Genomic DNA, 27,338 nt, shown 5'->3' on the forward strand with positions numbered 1-27,338 from the left:
TTCTTTTTCATGACGTTACATTCTAGACAATGTTTGACCAAATGTGAAAGGTCATCACCATTGTTTAAGTTGTTCCTGTGCTCTTGCAGGCGCTTGTTAAGGCACTTGTTGTTGTTGTCCCTTGTAGTTCGCGCTGTTCAAATCATGAATATCTACCAACTCGCCCAACTGAACGTTTTGCTAAAACATTAGGTGGTAGCCCCCCTGTTTAGTGGCACCACCAGCGTTGGGATGCATGCACGTGCGGGTGACCAGCAACGGAGCAGATGGGGAGACAAGGCGGAACAAAACCAGGAGACCTGCGGGGCAGGGCCTGTGAGCAGACTACGTGTTTTTGCATCTCTCTTGGTCTTCAACGCGGAACTTGTGTGGTTTGCGACGACCACGAGGTGAAAAATGTTCCTTGGCACAAATACTCTGCATTTCAAGCAGTGTAGGCTGATTACGCCAGCCGGTGCCTTGAACTACACAGTTTGTGAAGAGGCGCGCATGCTCCGTGCCCTGCCGGCCGTTCTGGCGTGGTTCGTGGCTCTGCTGCTGTTTCCGACAGTGGCGAGGAACGTCCAGTTTTTGCCAAACTACGCAGCACTTCAGGCAGTTTTGCTCAGCATGCCGGAATGGCCCCGTACAGTGCAGCTGTGAGAGGCTTGCCTACCTGCTTGCGCCAGGACACTCCCCACTGGTGCACAAGGGTGCACCCACAGCCTGTGCGCTCTGCCAACCGATTTGTTTCACTTGGTTGCGCACTGAGTTCTACAAGGACACAAAGTTTTTTAGGGCCTCCAACGACAAACCACTTCTTTCGAGTGATATCTGTTGACGGTCGGGTAAAATATGTGCTCCACCTGAAAAAAAATGGGCAGACGTGTCGAAAACAAACATGCTCGCATAGTTAGTACGGATGCATAATTTGCAAGACTGTCGGGAAAAAAGTAAAGCATAAAGACCTCAAAAACTAAAAACTTATGCGTCAAAGACTCTGTCATCTGCAACTCCAGTGAAAATGCACATTGCACTTGCATAGTGACACACAAGAGAGTGTGCTTTTCAAAACGACCAGCGGAAAAAAGTAAACTCGTAGGACTTTCTACAGCATAAGAGTAGCGCAAAACCAGGACGATGGACAGAAGGGGAGAGAACACAGACCCACAACACACGCGTTATGTGTTGCGGGTGTGTTCTCTCCCCTTTTGTCCATCATCCTGGTTTTGCACTACTCCTATGTTACGGATCAGTACAGACTTGCCCAAATTTCCAACCTGGTGAATCAGACTTTCTAAAAGCCGGAAAACAGCTGGTGCGCCAGAAATTGCCTTCTACGCTTCTGAAAACATGCAAATGGCGCCCGTGCATTTCTTCTCAGTGCTTCAACACATTGTGAGCCACTGGTTGGGAGCCCGTGTCGAAGCCGTCACGGTGCCAAACATTTGTCAAACAAAACATGCAGCTGGGCATGGAATGGGACCTACAGATTTTGGGGGCCGGCACAGGGGAATCGATAAATGCTTGCAAATCATTCGGAGATATCTTGCAGTGTTGTATGTAGTGCATTAGTATTGTCGTGTCCGGTCGCTGTGTTGAATGCAGCGAAAGACGCACACGGTACTTTTAGACTTCGTTTATTTAAAGCTGAAGAGGGTGCGACCAGCGTCGACCGAGGCAGCAGCCGAACTGGCCGCCCGAAGAAAGGAGGGAGCTGAGAAGCGTCCACGGGAGGGAGTGGCTTCCCAGAACAGGAGGAGGGTGCGGGGGCGCACCGTGGGGGGGCATCTGGTGACAGCGTGCGACGAGGGGCAAGTGTCGTTAGGAGGAAGATTGAGTGGTCGTTAGGAGGAGGATTGAGTGGTCGTTAGGAGGGGGCGCACACACACAAAAACGATAAGTGGACACAACACTTCCTTCCCCCTTAGAAAGTTGCCTGGTATCGTGCAGGGGGTCGGCGCTCACGCGTGGAGGCGCGCTGGCTTTGTGCGCTCGGGGGAGAAACACTTGTAGGCTGGCTGTTGTTCGCTGTGTCTCCTGGGTCTGTCCTGGGCGAAGTCTCTTCTTCCGGGAAGAGGTGCCAGGCTATGTGGGAAGATGACTGTCGTGTCCTCTCCGCTGGCGGACAGCTCTCAGACGGCGTCGTAAATCTACGCAGCTGGTTGAGATGTCGGCGTGCTACTGTGCCATGTATGTTGACGAGCCAAGAGCGCAGGCCTATGCGTCTGACAATTGTAGCTTCCTCCCAGCGTGGCTTTTTCAGAAACTGTCGGGCGAGGACGCGCTGCCCCTCATTAAGCGTGCCGCAGCGCGGAATTGCTTTTTCTTCCCGGAACGTCTCTGCCTTTGGCTCGGGGAGGATGGCTGTGAGCTGGGTTCGCATTTCACGCTCGAACATCATTTTCGAGGGGGTCTCGCCTGTTGTGCTCTGAACCGTCGTGTGCTGCTTGAAGAGAAAGCGCGCAAGGCGGCGCTGCAGCGAGCCTGTCTGATCTCTTTCAAGGGCGCGTTTTAGCTCGGCTACGTAGCGCTCGGCTTGTCCGTTTGTCGCTGGGTGGTAGGGGGCCGATGTAACTGAGGAGATCCCGTTGTCGCGATAAAACTTGAGAATCTCCGCAGACACAAACGGTGTTCCGTTGTCCGACACTACCTTGTGCGGCAGGCCGAACGTTGCAAATAGTGATCGGAGGTTGTCAATGACTGCTGCCGAAGTCGTCTGTCCCATTTGCCTTATCTCAAGCCACTTTGTGTAGGCATCTACGACCACAAGGAAAGTGCAGCCCTCAATTGGTCCTGCAAAATCAATGTGCAGTGTGTGCCATGGTGTGTCTGGCTTTTCCCATTCTGGGACAGGAGCTTTCGGCGGGGCGCTCCGGCTGCTCTGGCAAGGCTTGCATTCTCGCACCACTGTTTCGATGTCGTTGTCAATGCCAGGCCACCACATGTAGCTTCTGGCACACTTTTTCATTGCAACGATGCCCCGATGTCCGGCGTGGATGAGAGACATAGCTTGTGCGCGTAGTTCTCTCGGAATCACAACTCGGGACCCAAATATGATGCAGCCGCGATGGGTGCTCAACTCTGTAGCTCGCCTGCGGTAAGCGTCGAAGTTGTCCCCTTTGAGTTTATGCACGTTGCCTTGTTGAACAGCTGTGTAAACTAGCCGGAGAGCTGCGCACTTCTGCGTAGATGCTGCAACTGTGCCTGCTGTAAGCGGAGGTTCTGGCAGTGCTTCGAACATCAGAACGTCTCCTGGTGGAAATGGTTCGTCAACAGTTGCGTCTAGTGGCAGACGGCTTAGCGCATCGGCGTTTTGATGTTTACTCCCATTGCGGTAGACCAGAGCGTAGTCGTACGCTGAGAGTTTGATGGAATGCTGCGTCGGCTCGATGACACCTTGCTGCTCCAGTTTGTCCAACTCTTTTTCAACTGAATCTCGGAGAGCAAACGGCACCGGCCTGGCCTTCAGAAATTTGGGTTGCGCGTTGTCCAACAACTCCAGTGTGACCGGGGGCCCTTCGTTTCCTGGAATCTCTTCCGAGAATACTCTTTCGTATTTCTCTTGCAGTTGCTCAACCATGTTCTGGCTCGGCGTCTGGTGTATGCCGCATATCATCACGCCTAGTGGAGAAAACCAGTTTCTCCCTAGAAGGCTTGATCCTGTGCCCTTCACAACAAGCAGAGGTAGCGTATGGGTCTGGCCGTTGTAGTTAACCTGCACGTTGGCAGAGCCCAATAGTGGCAGATTCTGTCCTGACCACGTTCGCAGGTGCGTGTCGTCTTGTTGCAGGGCTGGTGCGTCAGATGGCCATGAAGTTCGGAACGTGTCCTCACTGATCAGAGTACAGGCTGCGCCGGAGTCCACCTCGAACTTAATCAGCTGGTGATGTACGCTTACTTCTGTAAAAATCTTCGGTCGCGTGCCGAGATTCATGGTGTTCAGGTCGTACAACACAGATGGTGTTGCTGATGTTGTTCCATGGAGATCAGATAGCGGCGTATTCTCTGAGGCGTTGACGCTGTGATTAGGCTGGGAAGGTGACTTTATCTTGGCAAGTCTCCGTTTCGTAATGCATGCTCTTTCGATATGCCCTCGCTTGTGGCAAAAATTACACGTGGCTGACTGGAATCGACATCCCTGGGGGTTGTGTTGGTCGTCACACCGCCAGCAGCGTTGTGCCTTTTTGACCGATTTTACAACAACAGAAGGCTTGCGCACCTGGTTGCTTGTCTGGTGTACCGGCTCGGTGTTCCGGCGAATCCCTCTCTGCTGGTGACCGGCGCTCTCCGCTCGAACGGCGATGTCGTAAGCTTTGCTGAATGTGAGGTCCTTCTCAGCGAACAGGCGCTGCTGCAGTGACTCGTCACTCAGTCCGCACACAAATCTGTCGCGTAACATCACGTCCAAGGAAAGCATGGTGGTGTTAGCAGAAGAAGCTGCGTCTCCCTCCTGCCCGGTAGCTGTTGTCGACAGCGTTCCAAAATTGCAGTCGGCAGCGAGCTGCTTGAGCGCGGCTACGTAGGCGCTCACAGTTTCTCCTCCCAGTTGATCTCGTCGTTGGAAGCGAGCCCGGCTGTAGACCTCGGATGGCCTTGGGTCGTAGTGCTTTTGCAGCGCTTTTACGATGTCGTCGTAAGACACTGCCGCTGGTGTGCTTGGCTGAATAAGGGCGCAGACAGTATCGTAGGTCTGCTCCCCGCACAGCGTCAGCAGGTTGGCCCTCTTCAAGGCTGGGTCTGTGATGTTGTTAGCTTCAAAGTAGAACTGAAGGCGTCCAACCCACGATGACCACGATGAGCCGTTGAATTCTGGTATCTGATTGGGAAACCCTCGCGTAGCCATGGCTTGTCAATAGCGTTGCGTAGCGCGGGTCGAATCCACTTTCTCGTCGCCACTGTCGTGTCCGGTCGCTGTGTTGAATGCAGCGAAAGACGCACACGGTACTTTTAGACTTCGTTTATTTAAAGCTGAAGAGGGTGCGACCAGCGTCGACCGAGGCAGCAGCCGAACTGGCCGCCCGAAGAAAGGAGGGAGCTGAGAAGCGTCCACGGGAGGGAGTGGCTTCCCAGAACAGGAGGAGGGTGCGGGGGCGCACCGTGGGGGGGCATCTGGTGACAGCGTGCGACGAGGGGCAAGTGTCGTTAGGAGGAAGATTGAGTGGTCGTTAGGAGGAGGATTGAGTGGTCGTTAGGAGGGGGCGCACACACACAAAAACGATAAGTGGACACAACAAGTATTTAGCAGGCAAGGTTCGTAAAAGCACATTTTCCTTGTTCGTAATTTTGCCGCTTTCGTGTGTTTCCCCTCTTCGGACAGTTTTTGTGCAAGGTTCATCACAATGAGACCTGCTTGTAATTTACATTCCTCAGCTGATGGTTCCCCGTGTGCCAGAGACAACGACTGCTGTCAGCCGGGCTGCCATAACAGTGGATGCACAAGAAGTGTGGAACGAGTTAGTTACCTGCCAAATGGCAACGGCATTTTGTTTTTTATGCGAAGCATATTGCTAGAGCTACCACTCACGCTGTCGCCGTGGGACCCCCACGTGACACCGTGACGTCACACCACGTGACATCGGATGAGAGAGCCGGCCTCCACCTCGTGCCGTCGCCGTGGGACCCCTAGCCGCCACACCCGCTCATTTCAAACGCGCGTGCACACTCGGTGTAGGTGAAACGCTCGCTCCACCGGGCAGGCAGACGCGGCTTCCGTGGCAATCCAGGCGCTCACCCAACGCGCGTCTCGGGGTTAGTCGGCGTTCCGCTGTAGCCATGCCGTTGTCTTCCCCCACGACGAAGGCTTCTAGTGGTTGTATTAAAATGACCAAGTATGCAACCAAGGAAAGCCATATATTACCAAGCCTAGCCACTAATATGCTTCACATTCCCCAAGCTTAGCCAAGCTGAGCCTCAGCAATTTTTTTTTCTGTTTATGAATAAATGTTCATTTCACAAAGCATCTGGTGTCTTTTCTGAATTGGCATTGTTTGACAAAGGCCTTGGCTCAGCTGCGTTCACGGCAGAGTGCTCGGAATGCAGTTATTCCCCTTTCTCGAATGAAAACAAACACATAACAATAGGAGACATACTGAACAGTAATAGAGTCGAACCTCATTGTAATGAAATGGTTTATAAGGAAATAAGGAATATAACGAAAGAATGACAATTCCCCTTTGAAGCTCGATCAACACAAGCTATAACAAAGCTATGGACATAACGAAGTAATCGCCAGGCACCTTCAACTTTGTTATAACGAGGTTCAACTGTAATGCACCAGGAGGGTGCAGTAGGCCACAGTGCATGCCAGTACTCAAACAGCTTGCGCCTGACACCAAAACCGAAAGTTTCACGCCCCCAGGTGCTTGGTGTGCTACAGTCAGGTGGGCTGCTGGGAACTATGGGAGTGTGCGCTCTTTATGAATGAGTCTTCTCCCGCATGTGCACGCAGCAATTACGTCATCCATGGCGGTCGTGCCGCTGCAATGCTGCTGCCCTCTCTTGTTAGTTATGGTAACAACTGGGCAAGACGCATCACGGGAAAGCAAAGGGAAGGGGACCAGTCCCCCAGGTTTCACAGCCAAAGTACACGCAGCTGACCTGGCTCCGTGTGCTGAGAGTGATCGTGGGAGCGCCATTAGGAGAAGGGCCCCTTGCAGGGTGATATATCGAATGTCCTGCTGAACGGGAGTTTGATACAAGAGAACAACACCGCTGTGCTGTTGCGTGACATTTTCAAGGTGACACTGTGACAGCTCGCCATCGACTGCATCTGATGAGGGTGGGCAAGTACTCACCAGCTGACCTTGACCTGTGCCTTTTGCCCCCACGCTTCTCGTCTTCCCTGGGTTTTCCCACAGGCTTCCCACTGGTGCCCCGGCTGATCTTCTGGCTGAGCTGCCGTGCTAGCTCTCGCATCTGCCGGATTTTCTCATCACTCAGCCCGGCCGCCTCCTTGGATGCGGGGCCAGGCTCGACAGTCGCACCTTCCTCCCTGTCCCCCTGAGGAGGAGGAGGGTCAGCCGACGAGCCAGGACTGAAAGCAGTGACATCCATCCTTGGCATCCTTCATTTCCCACACAGCATGCAATATGACGCAACAGTGGGGAGAAATGAATTCTAGAAGTGTGTGATGAGAGGCTAGTTGGTAAGGCATTCTGAAGACATAAAACTATGCAGGAGACAGGACACAGAAAAGATGCAGACAGGACGAGCGTAGACTAACAACTGATTTATTGAACGAAAAAACGACCTTCCTTCAAAAGCAACTTTGGGCGTCAAGTTTGGTTGCGCATGCGTTACTCTTGAAGGAAGGTCGTTTTTTCGTCCAATAAATCAGTTGTTAGTCTACGCTCGTCCTGTCTGCATCTTTTCTGTGTCCTGTCTCCTGCGTAGTTTTATGTCTTCAGAATGGGGAGGAGCATGCATAACAAATTCTTAATGCACAAAGCACAATCAACCATTTATATACTCTGTGATGGTGCTACAATGTATTTACACACAAGCACAGCAGCTTCCAAAAGCCACAAATTAGTGCCATCACTGCCACCATCACTATATATAGGGTGTTCCGTATTTATCTGTCCAGGTTGTAAAAAATTATCCTGCGCAAACCACCGATCCATTTCGGCTTATGATAGTCTGCGTTTTTTGATAACAATTTAACATTGAAACTTCTCTGCACTGCCCAGAATCAGTAGAAGCTGGAGTCGTCTGCGCGCAGAATTTTCGTCGAGGTGAGCGGGACAGCCAATTTGAGAGGCTGTGCCATCTGGCGAACCGCAAGCCAACCAGTATCCCTGCTCGGAGCTGGGGTAGGTCTCGCAGTAACCGAGTTGGCGCAGTCTGTCAAATCTGCTGCTCCGCTCAGCTAGAAGAAAATTTTCTGCGCAGATGATTGCAGTTTTTTGCCGATTCCGGACAATTCAGACAAGTTCCCATGTTTAAATCATTTACTGAAAAACGCGCACTATCATAAGCTACCCATGGTCTGTGCTCGAGGGCAAACAGGCAAGTAGTTTGTGCAGAAGAATGTTTTACAACCCACACAGATAAATACGAAACAATGTGTATATACCTCAGAGAGAAATAATGAAACTGTGCCTGTGTCTTTCCTTTTGTCAGAAAGTTTCTTTTTTTTTTTTTTATGGCTGCATTTACAATAAGCACTCGCTTATTACAAATGCAGGAGGTATTACTAAAGTGAACTAGACTGGGCCAGTGTGCTCACTCTATGGTGAGGCTGCGAATGTCGACAGCATGCCACCTGGTGGTGGCAACATGAGGTAGACTCTTAGTTTTTCAGCGCAACGGCACACGGCCGAAGAATAGAAGCAGGGAGAGAAGAAGGACGAACACAGCGCAGTGTGTTCGTCCTTCTTCTCTTCCTCCTTCTGTTCTTTGGCCGTGTGCCGTTGCGCTGAAAAACTATGAGTTTAAATTGAGTATACCCACTAGCCCAAGAACTAACTGTACTGAGGTAGAGCCATGGTAGACTTCACCACAGGGTTCGCCATCACACCATCTATACACTCTGGGCTTGTTTTGCACTGGTGTGCCCGTTCTTTGCGTCTAACTTCATGCTTGTCTTCAAGTGTGGCCACAGCTTTTCTGTTTGAGCTGCCGTACAAAGTGGTAGTGCAGTGCACGACATATCTTTTTTTTAACGTTCACAACCTGTGCCTGTGTATGTGTGCGTTGCACCTTGTCCAGCATGTGCTTCGGAGGTGTCTCAGACAGCGATCTTGCTTTTAGTTGCACATGAGGTAGTAGCAGAGCCGGACAGCCCATACGGCCCATGCAAAATGCATTGCCACTGCAACTGTTGCCGTCCTTGACTAGCCGCATTTTCCGCACAGTTGCATGCTACCACAATTAGTGTACACATTTACCACGCTGCACCTTACTGACACAATGCCAGGCCGTCGGAACTCCTGCTGTGCACCGATTATACGCACTGGAAAGACAGCCTGCAATGTGCATTTCACATTCTGTACACAATCGTGTATGTGCTGCAATTTTTTTCTTCTTTTCTAAGATCTTTACTGAGGCAGCCCTACACAAAAGCTGCATATTTTGCACCAAATTTTCTTGACTACAGTGGGACCCAGACTGTGCGCACCTAAGTCAGTGTGACAACCCGCATTTATGAGTATTCAGCGTGGGTTCATTGGGCCCATCATAGAGACCACACACTGAAAGCCTGGATGATACACTGACCTGCTGCAGCCGCCTGAAATAATTATGAAATAATTCCATAAACTATACCACTGACAAACATCACACATTAAAATTAACGCGGACATACCTGTACATAGCGATGTGATTTGGTGCTCGTGTGTGTGTCAATGGTTTGGCTTACGATTTGGAAATGCCTATCGCGCACGAAACTCACGGCCCTCTGCATGAGACGGCTGCCTGCTTTTCCGGCTTTGCAACTGAAAGCTTGGCATAAGTCAGGGGTACCTCCATTCTATCAAAAGGTTTCTGTATCATGTTGTTGGCAGCTTGGTGCAAAACATGTCCCCAGAGGAGTATTATACACACTAGGCATGCAACTAACTACCCTTTTTTGTTTGTTTGTTTCCCCCCCCCCCCCCCCCCCCAAATCATGAGGAAGTGGCCCTTATACCAACACACTACTGTATACAGTAAAGTGCTCCGCACAATGTTGTGCACTGTGGATTGCACAGTAATGCCTCACGTGGTGACAAGATTTCAGTTCTAGAAGAGTAAAAGGCAACTCAAGAGAAGCCACAAAAACTCGAATGGGTGAAGCTGATATGGTGCTCGCAAGTACAACAGTGAGTGGGATGAAAGCATTGAAATAAAATAATTCAGCGGTGCCGGAACAGTTCTGCTAAGATCCTTTGCATATTTGCATTGAAATAAACGACTTCAGAAAGCACATTTTATCACTTTCATGTATAATGCATTTTTTTACACCTTACATATTTTGAAGCAAAATATCATGCCTGAAACCTATCAAAAATGATCAATTTGGGCGTGGTAATGAAAGAGTTCCGTAGGCATGTGTAAATGGTGAATTTTCTGCTCGAAGTGAATATTTATTTTGTTTGAACAGTTTTGGAGTGAAATGAACATTTTTTGAATTGAAGTGAATAGTCTGCAACTGGAAATGTAGTAGCAAAAAAAGGTCATTTATCAGAGCTCAATAGCGTACGCCGAAAGACATGGTTCTTAGAATTAACAAAGGCAGCTGAAGTAAAGAATGAAACAAAATAAACACAAATGCTTTAAAACTTGCATTTGGCAGTTTAAGTTCGAACAGTAGCAAGCCAAAGTGCACTGAGCGTCACATGTGGCCCCCAAGTGCTAACCATGCGATTCTTTACATGTTGATTTTAAACATAAAAGCTGCTGCCAGGGTTTGTCGGATGCTAAAATTTCATACGATTCATACTCCAGAATTTGCGTGGTGCCAAGTCATGCACCCTGTGTGTCGTTGCACCCAATCGACCAGGATTACCTTGGGGGAGAACAAGACGCGAGCGTGAAATTCTGGAAGCGTTTTTAATCAGCAAAAACAAGCAGATGTGTGTCAGCGATCCCTCGGTGTTTTTATCACGGCTAAAGAATATAGCTTTCTTTTATCTTCATGCAGTCGTTCCCATCGTCCAGAGTGTGCACTTGCGCAGGGAAACCTTTAAATGTGGTGGTTTTCTTGGAAATAAATCAGTTGCAAGTCCAGCGGTGTGGTGTGTGTTCCTCCTTTTTTCTTGTCCTGCGTCTGTGTTCCGCTGGTTCCACCCTGACAACATTATGAACCAACTAGGCCAGCAATTTACACTCTTGACGGAACCATTCATGAGGTTAGTACACGGTTTGACTTGTTTGGTTGCTTTTTGAGTGTTTCTTTTTTTTTTTTTTCAAGCCTTGTGCTCTGCTCACGCTGGGTTTGAAGGCTTTATAAGCATGAGTCTTTCCTGATGAAAACTCAGTTCGACAGTCAGCGCTTGGTGTGCGTGTTTCTTGCTTAGTCCTCACTCACTGTCCACAATGCTAGACTTCTCACCCAGTTTTCGGCTCTACACCCCACAGGGTTGAGCGCATAACCGTGGCTGAAATTTCCGATGCAGGCCTCAATTTCTCCAGCCTCATTCACACAGTCACATCACGTGAGCCCAAAGTGTTGGCTTCTATCGTGTCATGCACTGCCAACATTGTGTTCGGGAAAGTAAAAACAGCGCTAAATTGTACACAAGCCACACAGAAAGACGGACAGGATAGCACCCGTCCTGTCCGTCTTTCTGTGTGGCTTGTGTACAATTTAGCGCTGTTTTTACTTTCCTGAACACAATGTCACACCAACTAGCCCCGCAAAAGGTACTGTTACACTGCCAACACACCAGCTCTTTACAGAAGGTGGAACTCCCATGGATGCTCTCGACCAAGGCTGTGCAATATTCAGTCTGTGCATACGTACACCCCGTGTCCAGCAGCTGCTTCGGCACCTCCACTGGACCTCTTCTCCCTCTTTTTCACCTTGATGTTGGAGCCAGTGCCGGCAAAGATGGCGCTGGTCTCGGTCTTCTTGCCATCATCGGCCAGCGTGAAGAGCTCGTGCAGGTCGTTGGTCTTGAAGAAGCGCCGCTGCTTGGGGTCCTTCAGCACACGGTTCGTCAGGAACTGCTTGAAGATCTGCCTGTGGGGCGGCAAGGGTTTCACTCTCCCACCATCTGCAGACAAGCTACAAAAACTTTTCCCTGTCTGCATCCCCACACGCCAAATTTATCGAAAACAACAAACATTCAAGAACATGAGCACAATTATGTCAAACAACGGAAGTCTTGGCGTTGGTACTGCTTCATAATTTTGCAACAGCACAACACAACGAGGACAACGAGCAAGGAGTGACACAAAGACGCCGCTGAACTTACAACTCTGTTTTATTGGAAAAACATGCACCAACTTATACATTCCAAAAAAATCTACGCACATGCGCATCGTCAGTCAAAGCATCACACCCAGAAGTGTCTATCACAGATAAAACCATCACACATTAAATGTGCATACACAGAGGCATTATCTATTGCGCAGTATGCTCATTTCCTTGGCTGATATCGTTGAAGATGATGCACTGACACGCGCCCTTTTTCCTTCCTGATAATGTGGAACGCCTTGGCCAGTTCCCATGTGGCGTGTCTGTACGCCGATACAGCACCTCTGTGTCACAAGAAACGGACTGCATAGACAGGTGAAGCAGTGCTTGGCTAGATTAGTTTCCATCTTTTCTAACGAATTAGAATGTCCCCATTGCATTAATATATCAGCCAGTCTGGCCAATGTAAGTACAACCACAAGAGGAATTTGGTACGCCACACCCTTCCAACACGCAACACATTCGTTTACATGTTTAACATGACATCTGTTCCACACACACACAGGAGAAGAAAGAAAGACAAGACAGAGCGAGACAGAGACGAGACAGAGACAGGGGCCAGGCTGCAGAACTTATAAAATCATACTTGTCAAAAAGGACACAAACTGTCAACATAGATAATACATATTCAGAAATAAAACCAATTTATTCTGGTGTCCCACAGGGAAGCATACTTGGGCCCCTACTTTTCAACATTTATAATTAAATTCAAAGGCGCCAAACCATACGCACACACACAAACAGGAGAAGAAAGAAAGACGAGACAGAGCGAGACAGAGATGAGACAGAGACAGGGGCCAGGCTGCAGAACTTATAAAATCATACTTGTCAAAAAGGAAACAAACTGTCAACATAGATAATACATATTCAGAAATAAAACCAATTTATTCTGGTGTCCCACAGGGAAGCATACTTGGGCCCCTACTTTTCAACATTTATAATTAAATTCAAAGGCGCCAAACCATACGCACACACACAAACAGGAGAAGAAAGAAAGACGAGACAGAGCGAGACAGAGATGAGACAGAGACAGGGGCCAGGCTGCAGAACTTATAAAATCATACTTGTCAAAAAGGAAACAGACTGTCAACATAGATAATACATATTCAGAAATAAAACCAATTTATTCTGGTGTCCCACAGGGAAGCATACTTGGGCCCCTACTTTTCAACATTTATAATTAAATTCAAAGGCGCCAAACCATACGCACACACACAAACAGGAGAAGAAAGAAAGACGAGACAGAGCGAGACAGAGATGAGACAGAGACAGGGGCCAGGCTGCAGAACTTATAAAATCATACTTGTCAAAAAGGAAACAAACTGTCAACATAGATAATACATATTCAGAAATAAAACCAATTTATTCTGGTGTCCCACAGGGAAGCATACTTGGGCCCCTACTTTTCAACATTTATAATTAAATTCAAAGGCGCCAAACCATACACACACACACACACACAGGAGAAGAAAGAAAGACGAGACAGAGCGAGACAGAGACGAGACAGAGACAGGGGCCAGGCTGCAGAACTTATAAAATCATACTTGTCAAAAAGGAAACAGACTGTCAACATAGATAATACATATTCAGAAATAAAACCAATTTATTCTGGTGTCCCACAGGGAAGCATACTTGGGCCCCTACTTTTCAACATTTATAATTAAATTCAAAGGCGCCAAACCATACACACACACACACACACAGGAGAAGAAAGAAAGACGAGACAGAGCGAGACAGAGACGAGACAGAGACAGGGGCCAGGCTGCAGAACTTATAAAATCATACTTGTCAAAAAGGAAACAGACTGTCAACATAGATAATACATATTCAGAAATAAAACCAATTTATTATGGTGTCCCACAGGGAAGCATACTTGGGCCCCTACTTTTCAACATTTATAATTAAATTCAAAGGCGCCAAACCATACGCACACACACAAACAGGAGAAGAAAGAAAGACGAGACAGAGCGAGACAGAGATGAGACAGAGACAGGGGCCAGGCTGCAGAACTTATAAAATCATACTTGTCAAAAAGGAAACAAACTGTCAACATAGATAATACATATTCAGAAATAAAACCAATTTATTCTGGTGTCCCACAGGGAAGCATACTTGGGCCCCTACTTTTCAACATTTATAATTAAATTCAAAGGCGCCAAACCATACACACACACACACACACAGGAGAAGAAAGAAAGACGAGACAGAGCGAGACAGAGACGAGACAGAGACAGGGGCCAGGCTGCAGAACTTATAAAATCATACTTGTCAAAAAGGAAACAGACTGTCAACATAGATAATACATATTCAGAAATAAAACCAATTTATTCTGGTGTCCCACAGGGAAGCATACTTGGGCCCCTACTTTTCAACATTTATAATTAAATTCAAAGGCGCCAAACCATACACACACACACACACAGGAGAAGAAAGAAAGACGAGACAGAGCTTTCTTTCTTCTCCTGCGTGTGTGTGTGCGTATGGTTTGGCGCCTTTGAATTTAATTACGAATAACTACCAACTAGCCCAACAACAAGTTCTTTGTTTTTGTGGTTGGTGCGCATGCGCTTTGCTGCTGAAGGAAAGAGGAGTTGGTGGAATAAATCAGTTGTCAGTCTGCGTTTGTCCCGTGGGGTTCTCTTTCTCTTCTCCCGTCCTTTTGCGCAGTTACTTTTGTTCTCATAATGTCGTACCAACTAGCCCCTCACCGCACTCTTCTAGGTTGAAGATGATTTGACCGTGGTGCTCATGAAACATTGAAACGTAGCGGACCCCTGTGCACAGTGATGTTTTACGAAACGTTCTGTATTTTACGCTCGTTATTGTGTTCGCAAGTTTTGTACATACGGCTAAATTAAAGCAGTACATTAGTGCCGGACATGGCTAATTACTGCAATTTATGATATACAGTCCGCCAGCAGGGTTATATTTCTTGTAAAATAAATTTCACTCTGTTGTCCGCGCCCGATACGTATAATTAACAGGAGCAATGTGTGCAACCGGTGCATAAAAATATCGCATGCACAGCGGAAGTATACCCTGGTAATAGAATAAGCGTAGAGAATTTCATGCTATACTGTTATACGGAGATACTGAAAGGTACTGTACTGTCCGTGCCTATATTTAGTGCGTGAAGCGCAACATTCCAGCTTTTAGACATGCACAGCTCGCGGACTGTATACCCGAAATTACGGTATATGGAAACACCATTTAGTTAGCCTTTCATGCTAAAATTTGCAGCGCAAAGTAATGCAACAGAGGACCAAAAAGAGGTGCATGGAAGTGCTTATTTCATCCCCAGCCTTCCTTTGCGTTGTATGGTTTCGAGTGGTTAGTGGATCACATGGCTGGCAGTAAAAGGTGTCTCATCCTCAACAACGCACAGAGACGCACCTCTGCATTTGTTTAGTGACCGACATAATCGTTTCTAGACCAAACACAACAAGGCTGAGAGCTGCATGCTCCTTCATACGCGTGCGCTTCCGTGACACCTCCATCACCACTCCGTTCTCCATGACGACGATGCAGCCGCGCCACCTATAGGCGCTGAGAAGTGTGAATGACTTCGGACGGGCGCTACAAATTACGTGCGAAAAACTTTTTTTTTTCTTTGCGGGTGTCGCCCATCCTTCCACCCATCAGCCGCCAACGGAAGCATGCGGTCAGCCGCGATCATGACGCCGGCTTTTAGCATCGTTCGCTGCAAAAGGCATTTGCTGCTATCACGCATTCCGATGATTGAGTGGCAGTAGAAGGCGTCCACCCCAATCGCCCATGGCCCGATAAGGCGAACGTACTGAAAACGAGGCTTGTACAACCCGACAAGCGCTGGCACTCCGCCAAGTTCGCTTCCCCTCCTTGCACTAGAGCCAACATCAAAAGGCACCGTGATGTTATCGCTGTGCAGCATCTTGGAGCACTGCCAAGAAATGCGTTGCAGACTGTGAGAGTGCGAAACGGAGGGAAGCGTTAACGACTGATGCTTATTTTTTTCAAATTCTTAGGCAAAAATCGGGGGTGGATGGGTTCATTATGTGAGTGGGTTTGTTACGCGAGTAAATACGGTACATATACCCTAATGCAAATGGTTCTTGTCAGTTTTTTCGAGGCCATTCGAACATTGGATAATTCGACCGTTTTTCCCGGTCCCGTGAAGTTCGAATTAACGAGCTTTTACTGTAAATCCCGTTTATAGTTTGTGCACTCTTTCCTTCTTCCTGTGTTCTTCCTATGTCTGTCTGTTATGTGTGCGGAGCTTGTCTTTAACTCTTTCGCTACCGCGCCATAGGCCATCGTTCGCATATGATCGATTCAAATCGCCCGCGCAAAAAAGCTTATTTTGGAGAGTCGTGGACGTGCTCCGCCATCTAGCTAGCGAGCTCAACAACTGCTCTTTCGATTGCAGCCTTGGTTTCAGTGTTTTTACATGAGGGGGCGCCGTGAAAAATAAAACTTTGAACGGCCGCAGCAGCGTCAGCCGGAGAAAATGGCGTCCGCGTCGCCGCGCGCTCTTTGCAAGCGAAAGCTGCCGCCGAGCACGTCGGCCGGTTTCGGTTTCGTTTTTTGCGACGAAAGCAGCGGTTATTAGTCGGGCAACAATGTACAAACGTCGGATTTCGGTTTCGACAGCGAGACTTCGCCTCAGGAGCCTGGAACGTCAGCGCGTACTTGCATGTAAGTTCCGTTTTCGTTCGCTGTGAGTTTTCTGCGGTGCATATGGTTTGTAATTGATGACAGTGGTTTATTTTTATGCTTCAAGGTCTTGACAACGTAAGGCGAAGGCAGTTTGCCAAATGCTCAAGGTCGCGCCGCGTTTTTCAACCAAGACGACAGCTAGGTGTCCATATCGGCACATCGCTGCGGAGCGGCGCTCGGAGGTTCGCTCGACTTCTCGACTTTTTTTGATGCTCTTCACGGCGGAAATGATGAAGACCGTGTGCGGAAACGCTAATAAGTATGCATTGATGAAGATTTTCAGCAAGTTCGGCTTGACGGCTCATGGGAAGATGTGAATCTGTTGCAGATGCTGATGTTCATTGGAATCATCATATACATTGGAATTGTTGACCTGCCACGACTGTATCGCTACTGAAATACCAGAATAATCTATTCTGGCCCTCTGCCATCAAAAATAATTTCTCAAAATTGGTTTTTCCCTTTTTTGTTTGTTTTTTTGCACATAACGGACCCGGATGATTCAGTGGTGGCAGCATGTATTGGCAAGACTTGTAAAGTGTCCTGGCTTTTGAACCACATCGATAAAACTTATTTCATCGATCCTGATGTTTTAGAGCTTGCCTAAAATGCCAAATTTTATCAGCTGGCTATCAGGGAGCAGCTCATTCGAGAAATCTTCGTGTATGATGAGCGAAAAGAAGTCCACGCCCCCAATCCTCCCATAGAAACCATTCAACACCAACCGAAAAAAAATGAAAAAAAGGAGAAACTACAAGCTCGGCTATCAGAGAAAAAGGGAGGAACAAAGATAAAACCTTATGTGAAGCACCTGTCAGTCTACCTCTGCTTCACACCTTCACCCCTGATTGCTCTTCACAGTGGCACCACAGTCATGACCCCTGACTTGGCAGGCTATGGAAAGTGCAGTAAATTTTTCTCATAGCTGGAACTGTGAATAATGACAGCTATAAACATGTGCAACAGTTTGTATATTCCAGTGTTCCTCTAATCAAGTTCTGGCTTAGTGCAGCTGGTAATTTTTGTTTTTGCTATATACTTTTTTTGTGTTTTTAGCAAATTTCACAAATAAATGTTCATTTACTTTCGCACACACAACTCTTCTGTCTGTTTCATTCAGAAGTGTAACTAATAAGCTACAATTTCATGCACTGCAATATGTGCTGGGTGTATTAGTTCTTGTGAAAAAAATTTTTCTTTCAGTACACTCCAAATCGTCCATTCTTCCGCGGTAGCGAAAGAGTTAACAACAGCCATGCACCAACTAGCCTAGCAAGAAGTTCTTCTAAACTGTTCGCACTGCCCAGGTTTATCGCTGCTGATCTGCAAAGTAGCCAAGCCGACTACTCAATGTTTTTAATGCTTTTATTCCTGTACTCTGCGTGCATCATGAAATCTCGCCTAAAGCAGACAGATGGGTGGGAAGTTGAAGATGTAAAAAACAGCGCAGCAACGATGGACAAGACAAAATAAAATTCTGAGGAAACTAAAGTCTTTTAGGAATTGCCATCCATCTGAGCCGACCGGTAGGAAGAGGCACCCGGTTATACCATATGTTCATCTTTTGTCACACAGATTAACGAGTGTAGGCACCAGATATGGCATTCAAGTGCTGTTCTCAGCCCTGAGAAAACTTGGAAAAATATGTGCCATGGTAGATAGGAAAGCAAAGGCTAAAAAGCAAAAAACAACCGGTAGTAGAGCCTGCAAGATAAAACACCAAAATAAGTTCGTGCCATGTGCTGAAAGGGTAGTCTATGACATTGAGTTTTCGTGTGGCAGGAAATACATCGACCAAACCGGAAATTGTGTGAACACTCGTCAATGTCAGCACAATACCTCGTTAAAAGGTCCCCCATCGTCCAACCTTGTGTTACATAACAGAGATTGCCCCCTGAATAATAGCCCGGTTTCCCCCGATAAGAAAATGTGCACTCCTCTTTTCTATGGGACAAAAGTTGTTTGCAGGCATAGGGATAAATTAACAAGGGAACTGTGTGAGGCATACCACATCCACCTGAATGGTGACAAGTGCATAAGCACTGCCTCCGTGCTTCTCCGTGACTGCGAGATTAAGTAGGGTATCTTGATTCCTGTGATTAGAAGTGATTGCGGGGTAGCATGCGTCCTGGTTTTTTTTGGAGGGTATTAATACATGTGTTTTTCCAATAAACCTCAGTTGTTCAGCACTTGTCCTTCTTCTTCTTCTTTCAGTAATAAATAAACTGAAAGTAAAGCATAAATGCTGTCCACTCTAATGCAGAGTAGAGAGAAAAGTACAACTCACCGTAGTCATGCATAATTATACCCACTGTTCTGCTCCAGTGTGTGCCCGTTCTGTACGATATGACAGAGAATTAAAGTGAAGCATGACGTTAAGACTCTGCTCATTCGGCATAGTAGGGTTGTTTCTACAACAAACAGCTAAAAACTAAGCGCCTGCCATTTCTTTCTTTTTTTTTTCAATAAAGGAGCAGAAACAAAAAATAAAAAGAAATGTTTGGTGACATGGTCGCTTGGACTGACACTTGGGATTAAGCGTAGAAAGTTGGGCTAGTTGGTTGGTAGTACTATTGTGAGACATTCCAGCGGCTAAAAAGACAGGGACGAAGGTAGACGAGACAGGACGAACGCCGGACTTCAACGCTGGACTCTACAGTTGAAGTCCGGCGTTCGTCCTGTCTCGTCTACCTTCGTCCCTCGAATGTCTCACAATAATGACACTTGGGAGATTACTGGGAAATAGAGTGGCCACAAAGACAAATCCTGTCTGAACAGGTGAAAACACCTACCTGTGGGAAAGTGGGACCCCTTCATGCAGCCCGCAGGACCCCACTGCGATCACAACCATCCTCCACAGCTCCTGCTCTACTTTAACACACAGATAGTACCACCGAGGAAAGCTACTGCAAGCGACTCTTTTGCCATTCAAAGCACAAAGGAGTGCAGCTAAGATGGTCGCTGCCAGTAAGCGCTTTGTGAAATCAGTCTATGAATGTGGCACAACTGCAATGCATTCTCTCTCTCTTTTTCTATGCTACAGCCTTCAGTGTTCAAAGAGTAAGTGTTTGTGAATAATGCCTACTGTGCCGTTCAACCTTTCTTTGTGTGCCACAAATATTCCAAACATTCCATTCGAGAGGGTTAACTGCTGAGCTAGTTGGTTTACAGGCATAATAAAGGATTCTTAGCGCAACGACACAACACAAGACAGACGACAACACGGGCGCTTACTCCAACTGTTTAATCAGGCGTCAGCATACGAAATATATAGCCCTCCCTCGGGCTCGAAAGGGTCTCCTGACTTAAAATTCTGCCCACTCAAAGGTTGTGAAGAGGGGCATCGCAACCCTCTGCTTGGAGTCCTCGCTCCGGAAATCGTGCGTGCATGAGATGCAAGCCAGTTTTAATAATCAATTGGACAGGCTTGTTGAAGCCGGCTTCCCTGAGTCGGTCCTGCTCCCTGTGGCAGAAACGCTCCTGAAGAAGATGAAGGCTGGCGCTGTCAGAAATGAACCGGCGGGAGATGAGAGGCCTTTAGTGGTACCTTACATCCACAAAGTCACTCACGGCCTGAAGAAAGTGGCAAACCGGTTTAAAGTACCAGTTGCATTCTCTGCCCCCCGCAAGCTTGCGCAGCTCAGCCGTCACATAACTTGCGAAAGCCAAAAGATCGGCTGCCAGAAGAGGCATGGCCAGCGTTTCGTGAAGTGTGCCACCAACGTGGTGTACGAAATTCCGTTATCCTGCGGAAAATCCTATACTGGACAGACGGGACGATGCGTGAATGACCAACTTAGGGAACACGCAAAAGATATTGAAAATAATGAAGGCCAGCGGCTTGTTGAGCACTGTAGGGCTTGCAACAATTGCAAACCACGGTTGTGCGAGGCGAGGATTTTGGGCAGAGGTAGACATCAGACGGCTCGTGAAATTCTGGAAGCCTTTCATATAAAAAATGCGGGTCTGAGCTGTGTTAGTGACACTTTTGTTTTTCTGTATCAAGGTGAGCAAAAATTTTTGTCGTGCCTACTGTGATAAGATGGATGGATGGTGCATCTGGGTGCCTCATCGCGTGCGCATGCGCTGGGAGGGTTATATATTTCTTATGCTGTCGCCTGATTAAACAGTTGGAGTAAGCGCCCGTGTTGTCGTCTCTCTTGTGTTGTGTTGTTGCGCTAAGAATCCTTTATTGTGATTCACTTCGAAATTACCTAAAGAAAATTACTACAGTTGAATCCCGGTACAACGAACGCCGCTTCAACGAAATTTTCGCCACAACGAAGTAATTTGCATTCCCCGTGAAACCCCCATAGGACTTAATGTATTAAAATTTCCTCAAGAACGAAGTACTTTGCGAGCACGTGTTCGCTTCTACGAATTTTTTTTGCGAATTTTCGTGGGTGAGTGGCCCCTCCGTCTTGTCTTTCTTCAGAAGTTGAGTGCTGAAGAGCGACTTTCCCGTTCCCCCGCCGTTAATTTTTTTGCATCGCAGACTGTTGGGGGGGGGGGGGGGGGGTACGCGCACTCAATCGCACATCCTCCTCGCGCACACCCTCGTGCGCTTTTTTTTTTTTTTTTCTCCAGATGCCCACGTGATTTTTGAAGTGACGTCACGCCCCGCTCATTGGCTCTTTGCTGGGCTTCTTCGATTGATGTAGCTCGCTGTCATGGTGCTCGCAGTTTCCTGTCAAGCACGAAAGCGCGTCATGATCACTTGCTAGCGGTGTTGGCTGGTAAGCGTTCGCGGCCTCCAAGCGAAGAGGGGCTCCTCGAAAGCGCGTGTAAAATGCGCCAGCGCGTGTAAAATGCGCCAGCGCACGCCATCTGCTAGCGTTTCCGGCCGCGTCGTCTGCTGGGCACCGAGCGCGTTTCAGGCAGTCTGTGTGGACCGGTGGGCGGAGCCATCGGTGGGCGGAGCTTCGTGTCCTGTCGGAGAAAAAAAAAAAAAGGAAACCGCGAGAGTGCAGGAAGAAGCCCACTCCGCTTCACCATTTCTTCCTTTGTGTGTGCACCGTTTAGCGTGGTCTCGTCGCGTCTCTGCTCTGCTGAATTCCTAGGATGTCGCCGCCGGCGGTAGCAAGCCCGCGAGAGCGCCGTGGTAGCACGCAGCGGTGCAGATGCGATGAGGCCCGACGGCTCTCGAAACGATGTGGGGGAGGAGGAAAGTAGAGGAGGTGGTCAAAGAAGGAACAGAGAAGAGGAGGAGGAGAGGCGGCGTTGGGCGAGAAGAGAAGAGGAGGAGGAGAGGCGGCGTTGAGCGAGAAGAGAAGAGGAGGAGGAGAGGCGGCGTTGGGCGAGAAGAGAAGAGGAGGAGGAGAGGCGGCGTTGGGCGAGGAGACATATGCAACGCCAGCCCGGGATCAGCCGACTCGTCTGTAATTTCTCAACAACGAAATTCCGCGACAGCGAAATTTTTCGTCCGCCCCGCCGATTTCGTTGTGGCGGGATTCAACTGTATTTGCTTCGAATTTGCTTATAAAAACCACGATCAATTCACACATGCCTACTATTAATCTTGTAGCAATGAATTCAGAGAGAACTTAAGTATGCAGCTACAGTCGATTCCTGATAATTCGAACCCACTTCATTGGAATTTTTGGTTCATTAGAAGTGCAGTGTTGGTCCCGTCAGTTTGGCATCTAATCCTATAGTAAAAGATAGCTTTATAATTGGAAGTTAGAAGCCTACAGTATCATTTAATCACAAGTTATGTTTTCGACACCACGGTGGCTCAGTGCTTCTTTCACTTGGCTGTTGACCCGCAGGACATGGGTTCGATCCCGGCCATGGCAGTCAAGTTTCGATGGAGTCGAAATTCTAGAGACCCATGTACTGTACGATGTCAGTGCACGTTAGAGAACTCCAGGTGGTCGAAATTATACAGAGCCCTCCACTACAGCGTCCCTCATAGCCTGAGTCGCTTTGGGACGTTAAACCCCATAAAACCAAATCAAGAAGTTATTTTGCAGTCAAGATGCTCGAGGCGACCTTTTTTGATAGCATGCAAATTTTTCAAATGCCATAACAGCTCCATGCTGGTGTCATTGCAATGGCGGCAATCCACAGCACTGCCGTGTCTGAAGTGGTGAGATTATTCTCTGCAACAGCTGCCAAAAGCGCTCGCAGCGTTGCCTATGAAAAGCGGCAAGATACTGCAGGATTAGGCAGCGTGTGTGGAGACAAGGCAGGTCGGCCGCATCACTTTCCTCCTTTGTTGCAGTGTCAGCAGCAGGTTGGCTTGCTGGTTCCGCAGATGTGTATCCACGCTTCAGATTTCGACTATAGTCGCAACATCAATAATCATGGCCACTCACAGCTCTTATGACACGCCTGACCTGGCAACAAAAGTAGAGATTTTGAAAGGAGTAGAAAAGGGAGGCACCACCAAGCAAGAAGTTGCGCGCTAGTATGGGATCAAGCCAGACATGCCTTCCAACTTTGTAAAGAACAAGCGCTCATTATGCTGGGTGTTTCCGAGTGCAACCAGTTCCAGATGTGTCACAAACAGATGCACATCGGCATTTACCCTACTTGAGAAGATCCCTCATCACAGGGAGCGTGAAAGAGTTAGCCTGACGGCACTGATTTTGGCAAAGCTCTCGGTGACATCCACTTTGAAGAACACTAACTTCCTAACTTCCCACAGATGCCGCAGTCGAAACTTGCAGTGCACTGATGGACAGTGAGATTCTGGAGATTGTTCAACAAACCAGGCCAGGAAGGTGTCAATGATGACAGTGAAGATGAGCCGCAAGCAACGCCTGCCGAGGCAGCTGCATCCCAAGCGCTTTTTTGCCGCAGAAGGCAACGTGAAAGAAGTGTTAAGGCACATCTACAGCTAGCAGAATTTGCTTTCAGCAGGGGGATTTGGCAAGAAAAAGCAGAGCAAGACGACTGACTATTTTTCTTGAGAAACTTGACTTCACAAGCAATAAAAATGCTGTATTTGTGCTTTGTGCTTGGTTGGAAGTTTGATTAATTTGAAGTGTTTTGGAGTCCTTATGTGATTTGTGTAAGTGGCAGTCAACTGCTGTTTTTTGATCGCTTAGTCAAATGCAAGAAAATTTGTGAATAATAATGCAATTTAATATCGGAATCAAGAAACATTCAGAAAAACGTGTCTTACTGATCCAAAAGAAATCCACTACCTATGCTTCAGTTATCTTCTTGCAACAGGAGATATGGCGAATATTTCTGAAAAGAAACACACACACATACCTGTGGTAGATCTTCTCCTCAATGGTGCCTGCAGTGAGCAGGCGGTAGATGGTGACGTCCCGGCGCTGTCCGATGCGCCATGCGCGCTCCCTCGCCTGGCTGTCGGTGCTGGGGTTCCAGTCCGGGTCGTAGATCACCACCCGGTCAGCCCCCGTCAGGTTCACCCCAAGGCCACCCACCCGCGTCGTCAGCAGGAACACAAACACCGATGGGTCCTGCATGCCACCAAAGAGAGTAGTGAGCCTGCAGCCCAGGCCTAGGGCCCATGCGTGGCACCCACCGCGTTGAACTTGTTGATGGCCGGCTGCCGGGAGCCAATGGGGGTGGATCCCGTCATCACCATGTACGTATAGCCCTGCTCCTGGACAAAGCGCTCCAGGATCACCAGCATCTGCAACAGCACGGGGGTGGTGGTGGTCACAGCTGCACACCAGCCTGCACTGAATGTGCCTCTGACACCTTCCATAAAACAGCCATCTGTTGCTGAACTATCGTGGACAATGCACTAGTAGCTGGTAAGCCACTGCTCGTGCTCAGGGTCATGCTGGCTCCCTGGAAAAAACCACCACCCAAGCGCAAATAATTCCACAAGGACAAAAAGAGATCGGGAGACAACGGACAGGCGCCATTTCCAGATGCAAAACCAACTAGCCCCTCAACGTGCCTCACTGAGGGAGTCCCCCTGGTGGCTTTAAGCCAACCACGCCTTTGGCGTGCTCGACCTGGTGGCTACACAGTGGACACAACAGGAATCCCCCACCTGTCGGCTCTGGGTGAAGAGGAGCACGCGGTGGTTCTGCCTCTTCCATAGCTTGAGCAGGCCCTCGACCACGGCCATCTTGCCCGAGCGGCCCGGGAAGCCATAGCGCTGCTCGGGGGGCAGCGTGCTGGTGTCCACATTTCCCAGGATCTTGGGACCCCCGTCGTAGAGGTCGGGGTGGTTGCAGATCTTGCGCAGCTGGATGAGGCCCACAAACACCTGCACAATGCACACCAAGGCAAGGTCACAATCACTCGACAAGAGCCTGCCGACGCATTTCCGTGACCAATCAATCAACTTGTGAGCTGTTGTGCGCCTCTTCTGCTGGTTGTATTCTGCCCCCGCTTCTTCAGCAAATGCCATCTTTGTTCCTCAACATGCTAAGATCTCCTCTAAATTTTGTGTTCCCCTTGCCCTGTAAGGTACAGCTGCCCACAGAATAACTGAGAGCACTGCACAGTCACTGGTGGATCACAACAGTACAGCCATGGTCTGTGCAGGCAGGGCTCACTCCCTGGTCGCTCCAGATTAGCGCTGCTGCAAAAAGGCAGCACAGCGCAAGCCACACAGGGACACGAAAGTAGACGAGACACACACCCTGCGTGCCGGTACCACGGCGCTGCACTGGGAGGTGGAGAAGAGTGAAACCCTGATGCTGCACATTCATGTGCTGCGCTCCGTGGAGAGCGAGTCATGTTGCGGCAAGTACACGTTGCAGAAAGAGCCTGGTGCCATTAACAACAGGGACAAAGGCAACAGCCGACTCCAAGAGGCAGCTACTGAAAGCCAACCACTCTTGAGGAAACGCAAAGTGGCACTTTCTTGTATACTTTTTTTTTCCCTCTCGGCAGAAAGAAAACCGGCACAGCCTTCTGTCACAAAGTTCTACTGCACTTCACACTCTCTGCTTCGAGGCTACTCGTAGACTGTCTTTGCTATCTTTGATTTGTGTTTATACGTAGTGCGGCCTATAGGAAAGCAGCATCTGTGCCATAATGAAAGAAGTCTGTGGGGATAGAGTGGTAGTAGCACAGGACAGGGCTCATTGGAGAGATTACAGGAGAGGCCTGTGCCCTGCAGTGGGCGTAGTCAGGAAGCATCTTCACACCTCTGAAGCATCTGGACTTGGTGGCTTTCCCAATCACCAGCAGGCAACATTGTTCTGTGCCAGTCATGTCTGCTGCCCCAACACCCTCTCCCCATAGCCATCATCACTCAGGGTCTTGTCTCGTAGCAGCCGATAGAAAAGTGCAGTCCCAAGATGTCTTCCAGCGTGCATTCGTTCAGGTACTCACACAGCTTCTCATCCTCCCACGTTGTTTCCTGCTTTACAAATGCCTTTTCTCCAGACACAATCTTCAAAAGCCAGGTGACGATATCATGACGATATTTAAGGCATGTCAGCCATCCAACGGAGGAACCAAAGTCATCTATACCCAACACTGCTGCAAGCTTCCACCACTGCAGAGAGGAAGTTTCTTACTCCCTGGTCCATACCAGCAGCGGCTTCTCTGACTCCAGGTGTACATTCATTTCCACGACATCTGGAACTGGTTGCACTCGGAAACATCCAGTATATTGAGTGCTTGTTCTCTACAAAATTGGAAGGCATGTCTGGCTTGATCCATTACTAGTGCGCAACATCTTGCATGGTGGTGCCTCCCTTTTCTGCTTCTTTCAAAATCCCTACTTTTGTTGCCAGGTCAGGCGTGTGATAAGAGCTGTGAGTTGCCATGATTATTGGCGTTGCGACTGCAGTGAAAATCTAAAGCTTGGATACATCGCCCGGAACAAGCAAGCCAACCTGCTGCTGACACTGCAACAAAGGAGGAAAGTAATGCGGCTGACCTGCCTTGTCTCCACACACGCTGCCTAATCCTGCACAATCTTGCCGCTTTTCATAGGCAACGCTGCGAGCGCTTTTGGCAGCTGTAGCAGAGAATAATCTCACCACTTCAGACACGGCAGTGCTGTGGATTGCCGCCATGGCAATCACACCAGCATGGAGCTGTTATGGCATTTGAAAAATCTGCATTCTATCAAAAAAGCTCACCTCGAGCATCTTGACTGCAAAATAACTTCTTGATTTGGTTTTATGGGGTTTAACGTTCCAAAGCGACTCAGGCTATGAGGGATAACGTAGTGGAGGGCTCTGTATAATTTCGACCACCTGGAGTTCTCTAACGTGCACTGACATTGTACAGTACATGGGTCTCTAGAATTTCGACTCCATCGAAACTCGACTGCCCCTTCCGGGATCGAACCCATGTTTTGCGGGTCAACAGCCAAGTGAAAGAAGCACTGAGCCACCGTGGTGTCGAAAAAATAACTTGTAATTAAACGATACTCTAATCTCCTAACTTCCAATTATAAAGCTATCTTTTTCTACAGGATTACATGCCAAACTGACGGGATCAAAACTCCACTTCTAAGTAACCAAAAATTCCAACTAAGAGGCTAAAAGACGACCCATGTGGAGACCTACAACAATGCTGATTTCAAAGAGCACCGTATACCTGAAGTGCTTTGGAACAAAGCTCACTGAAAGTCAGCACCTGCCTGCATCTTTTTCAGTGCTGTTTCATTCAGGACGGAGGAGCACACCAAGCAGTGTTTACAAGCAGGACGCAGCCAGCTCGTCCGGTGGCTGACCCAAAGCATCCCAGGACGAAGACACGTTCTACCCAGAACACAGGGGGGAGGCAGCAGGCATCACGGAGTCTCATCGTGGGACACGAATCAAAGTCAGCGTCACCCCATGGAGCATGCATGCTGAGCAGA

The 27,338-nt window shown here is 48.4% G+C and overlaps 1 protein-coding gene across 1 annotated transcript in view; it reads right to left on the bottom strand.

Moving 5' to 3' along the window:
- LOC149345836 (DNA excision repair protein ERCC-6-like) overlaps positions 1 to 27,338 on the bottom strand; it is a 109,439-nt gene that overhangs the window by 8,294 nt on the left and 73,807 nt on the right. Inside the window, exons 14-18 of the mRNA XM_089586241.1 lie at positions 24,558 to 24,776; positions 24,078 to 24,188; positions 23,798 to 24,012; positions 11,426 to 11,644; positions 6,777 to 7,015 (exon numbers count right to left, since the gene is read on the bottom strand). Of these exons, the coding sequence (XP_089442367.1) occupies positions 6,777 to 7,015; positions 11,426 to 11,644; positions 23,798 to 24,012; positions 24,078 to 24,188; positions 24,558 to 24,776 (1,003 nt within the window). The remainder of the gene's footprint in view (positions 1 to 6,776; positions 7,016 to 11,425; positions 11,645 to 23,797; positions 24,013 to 24,077; positions 24,189 to 24,557; positions 24,777 to 27,338) is intronic.

The sequence above is a fragment of the Amblyomma mixtum genome, chromosome 4 (assembly GCF_055824585.1).
Source record: "Amblyomma mixtum isolate Tamu chromosome 4, ASM5582458v1, whole genome shotgun sequence".
Lineage (NCBI taxonomy): Eukaryota > Metazoa > Arthropoda > Arachnida > Ixodida > Ixodidae > Amblyomma > Amblyomma mixtum.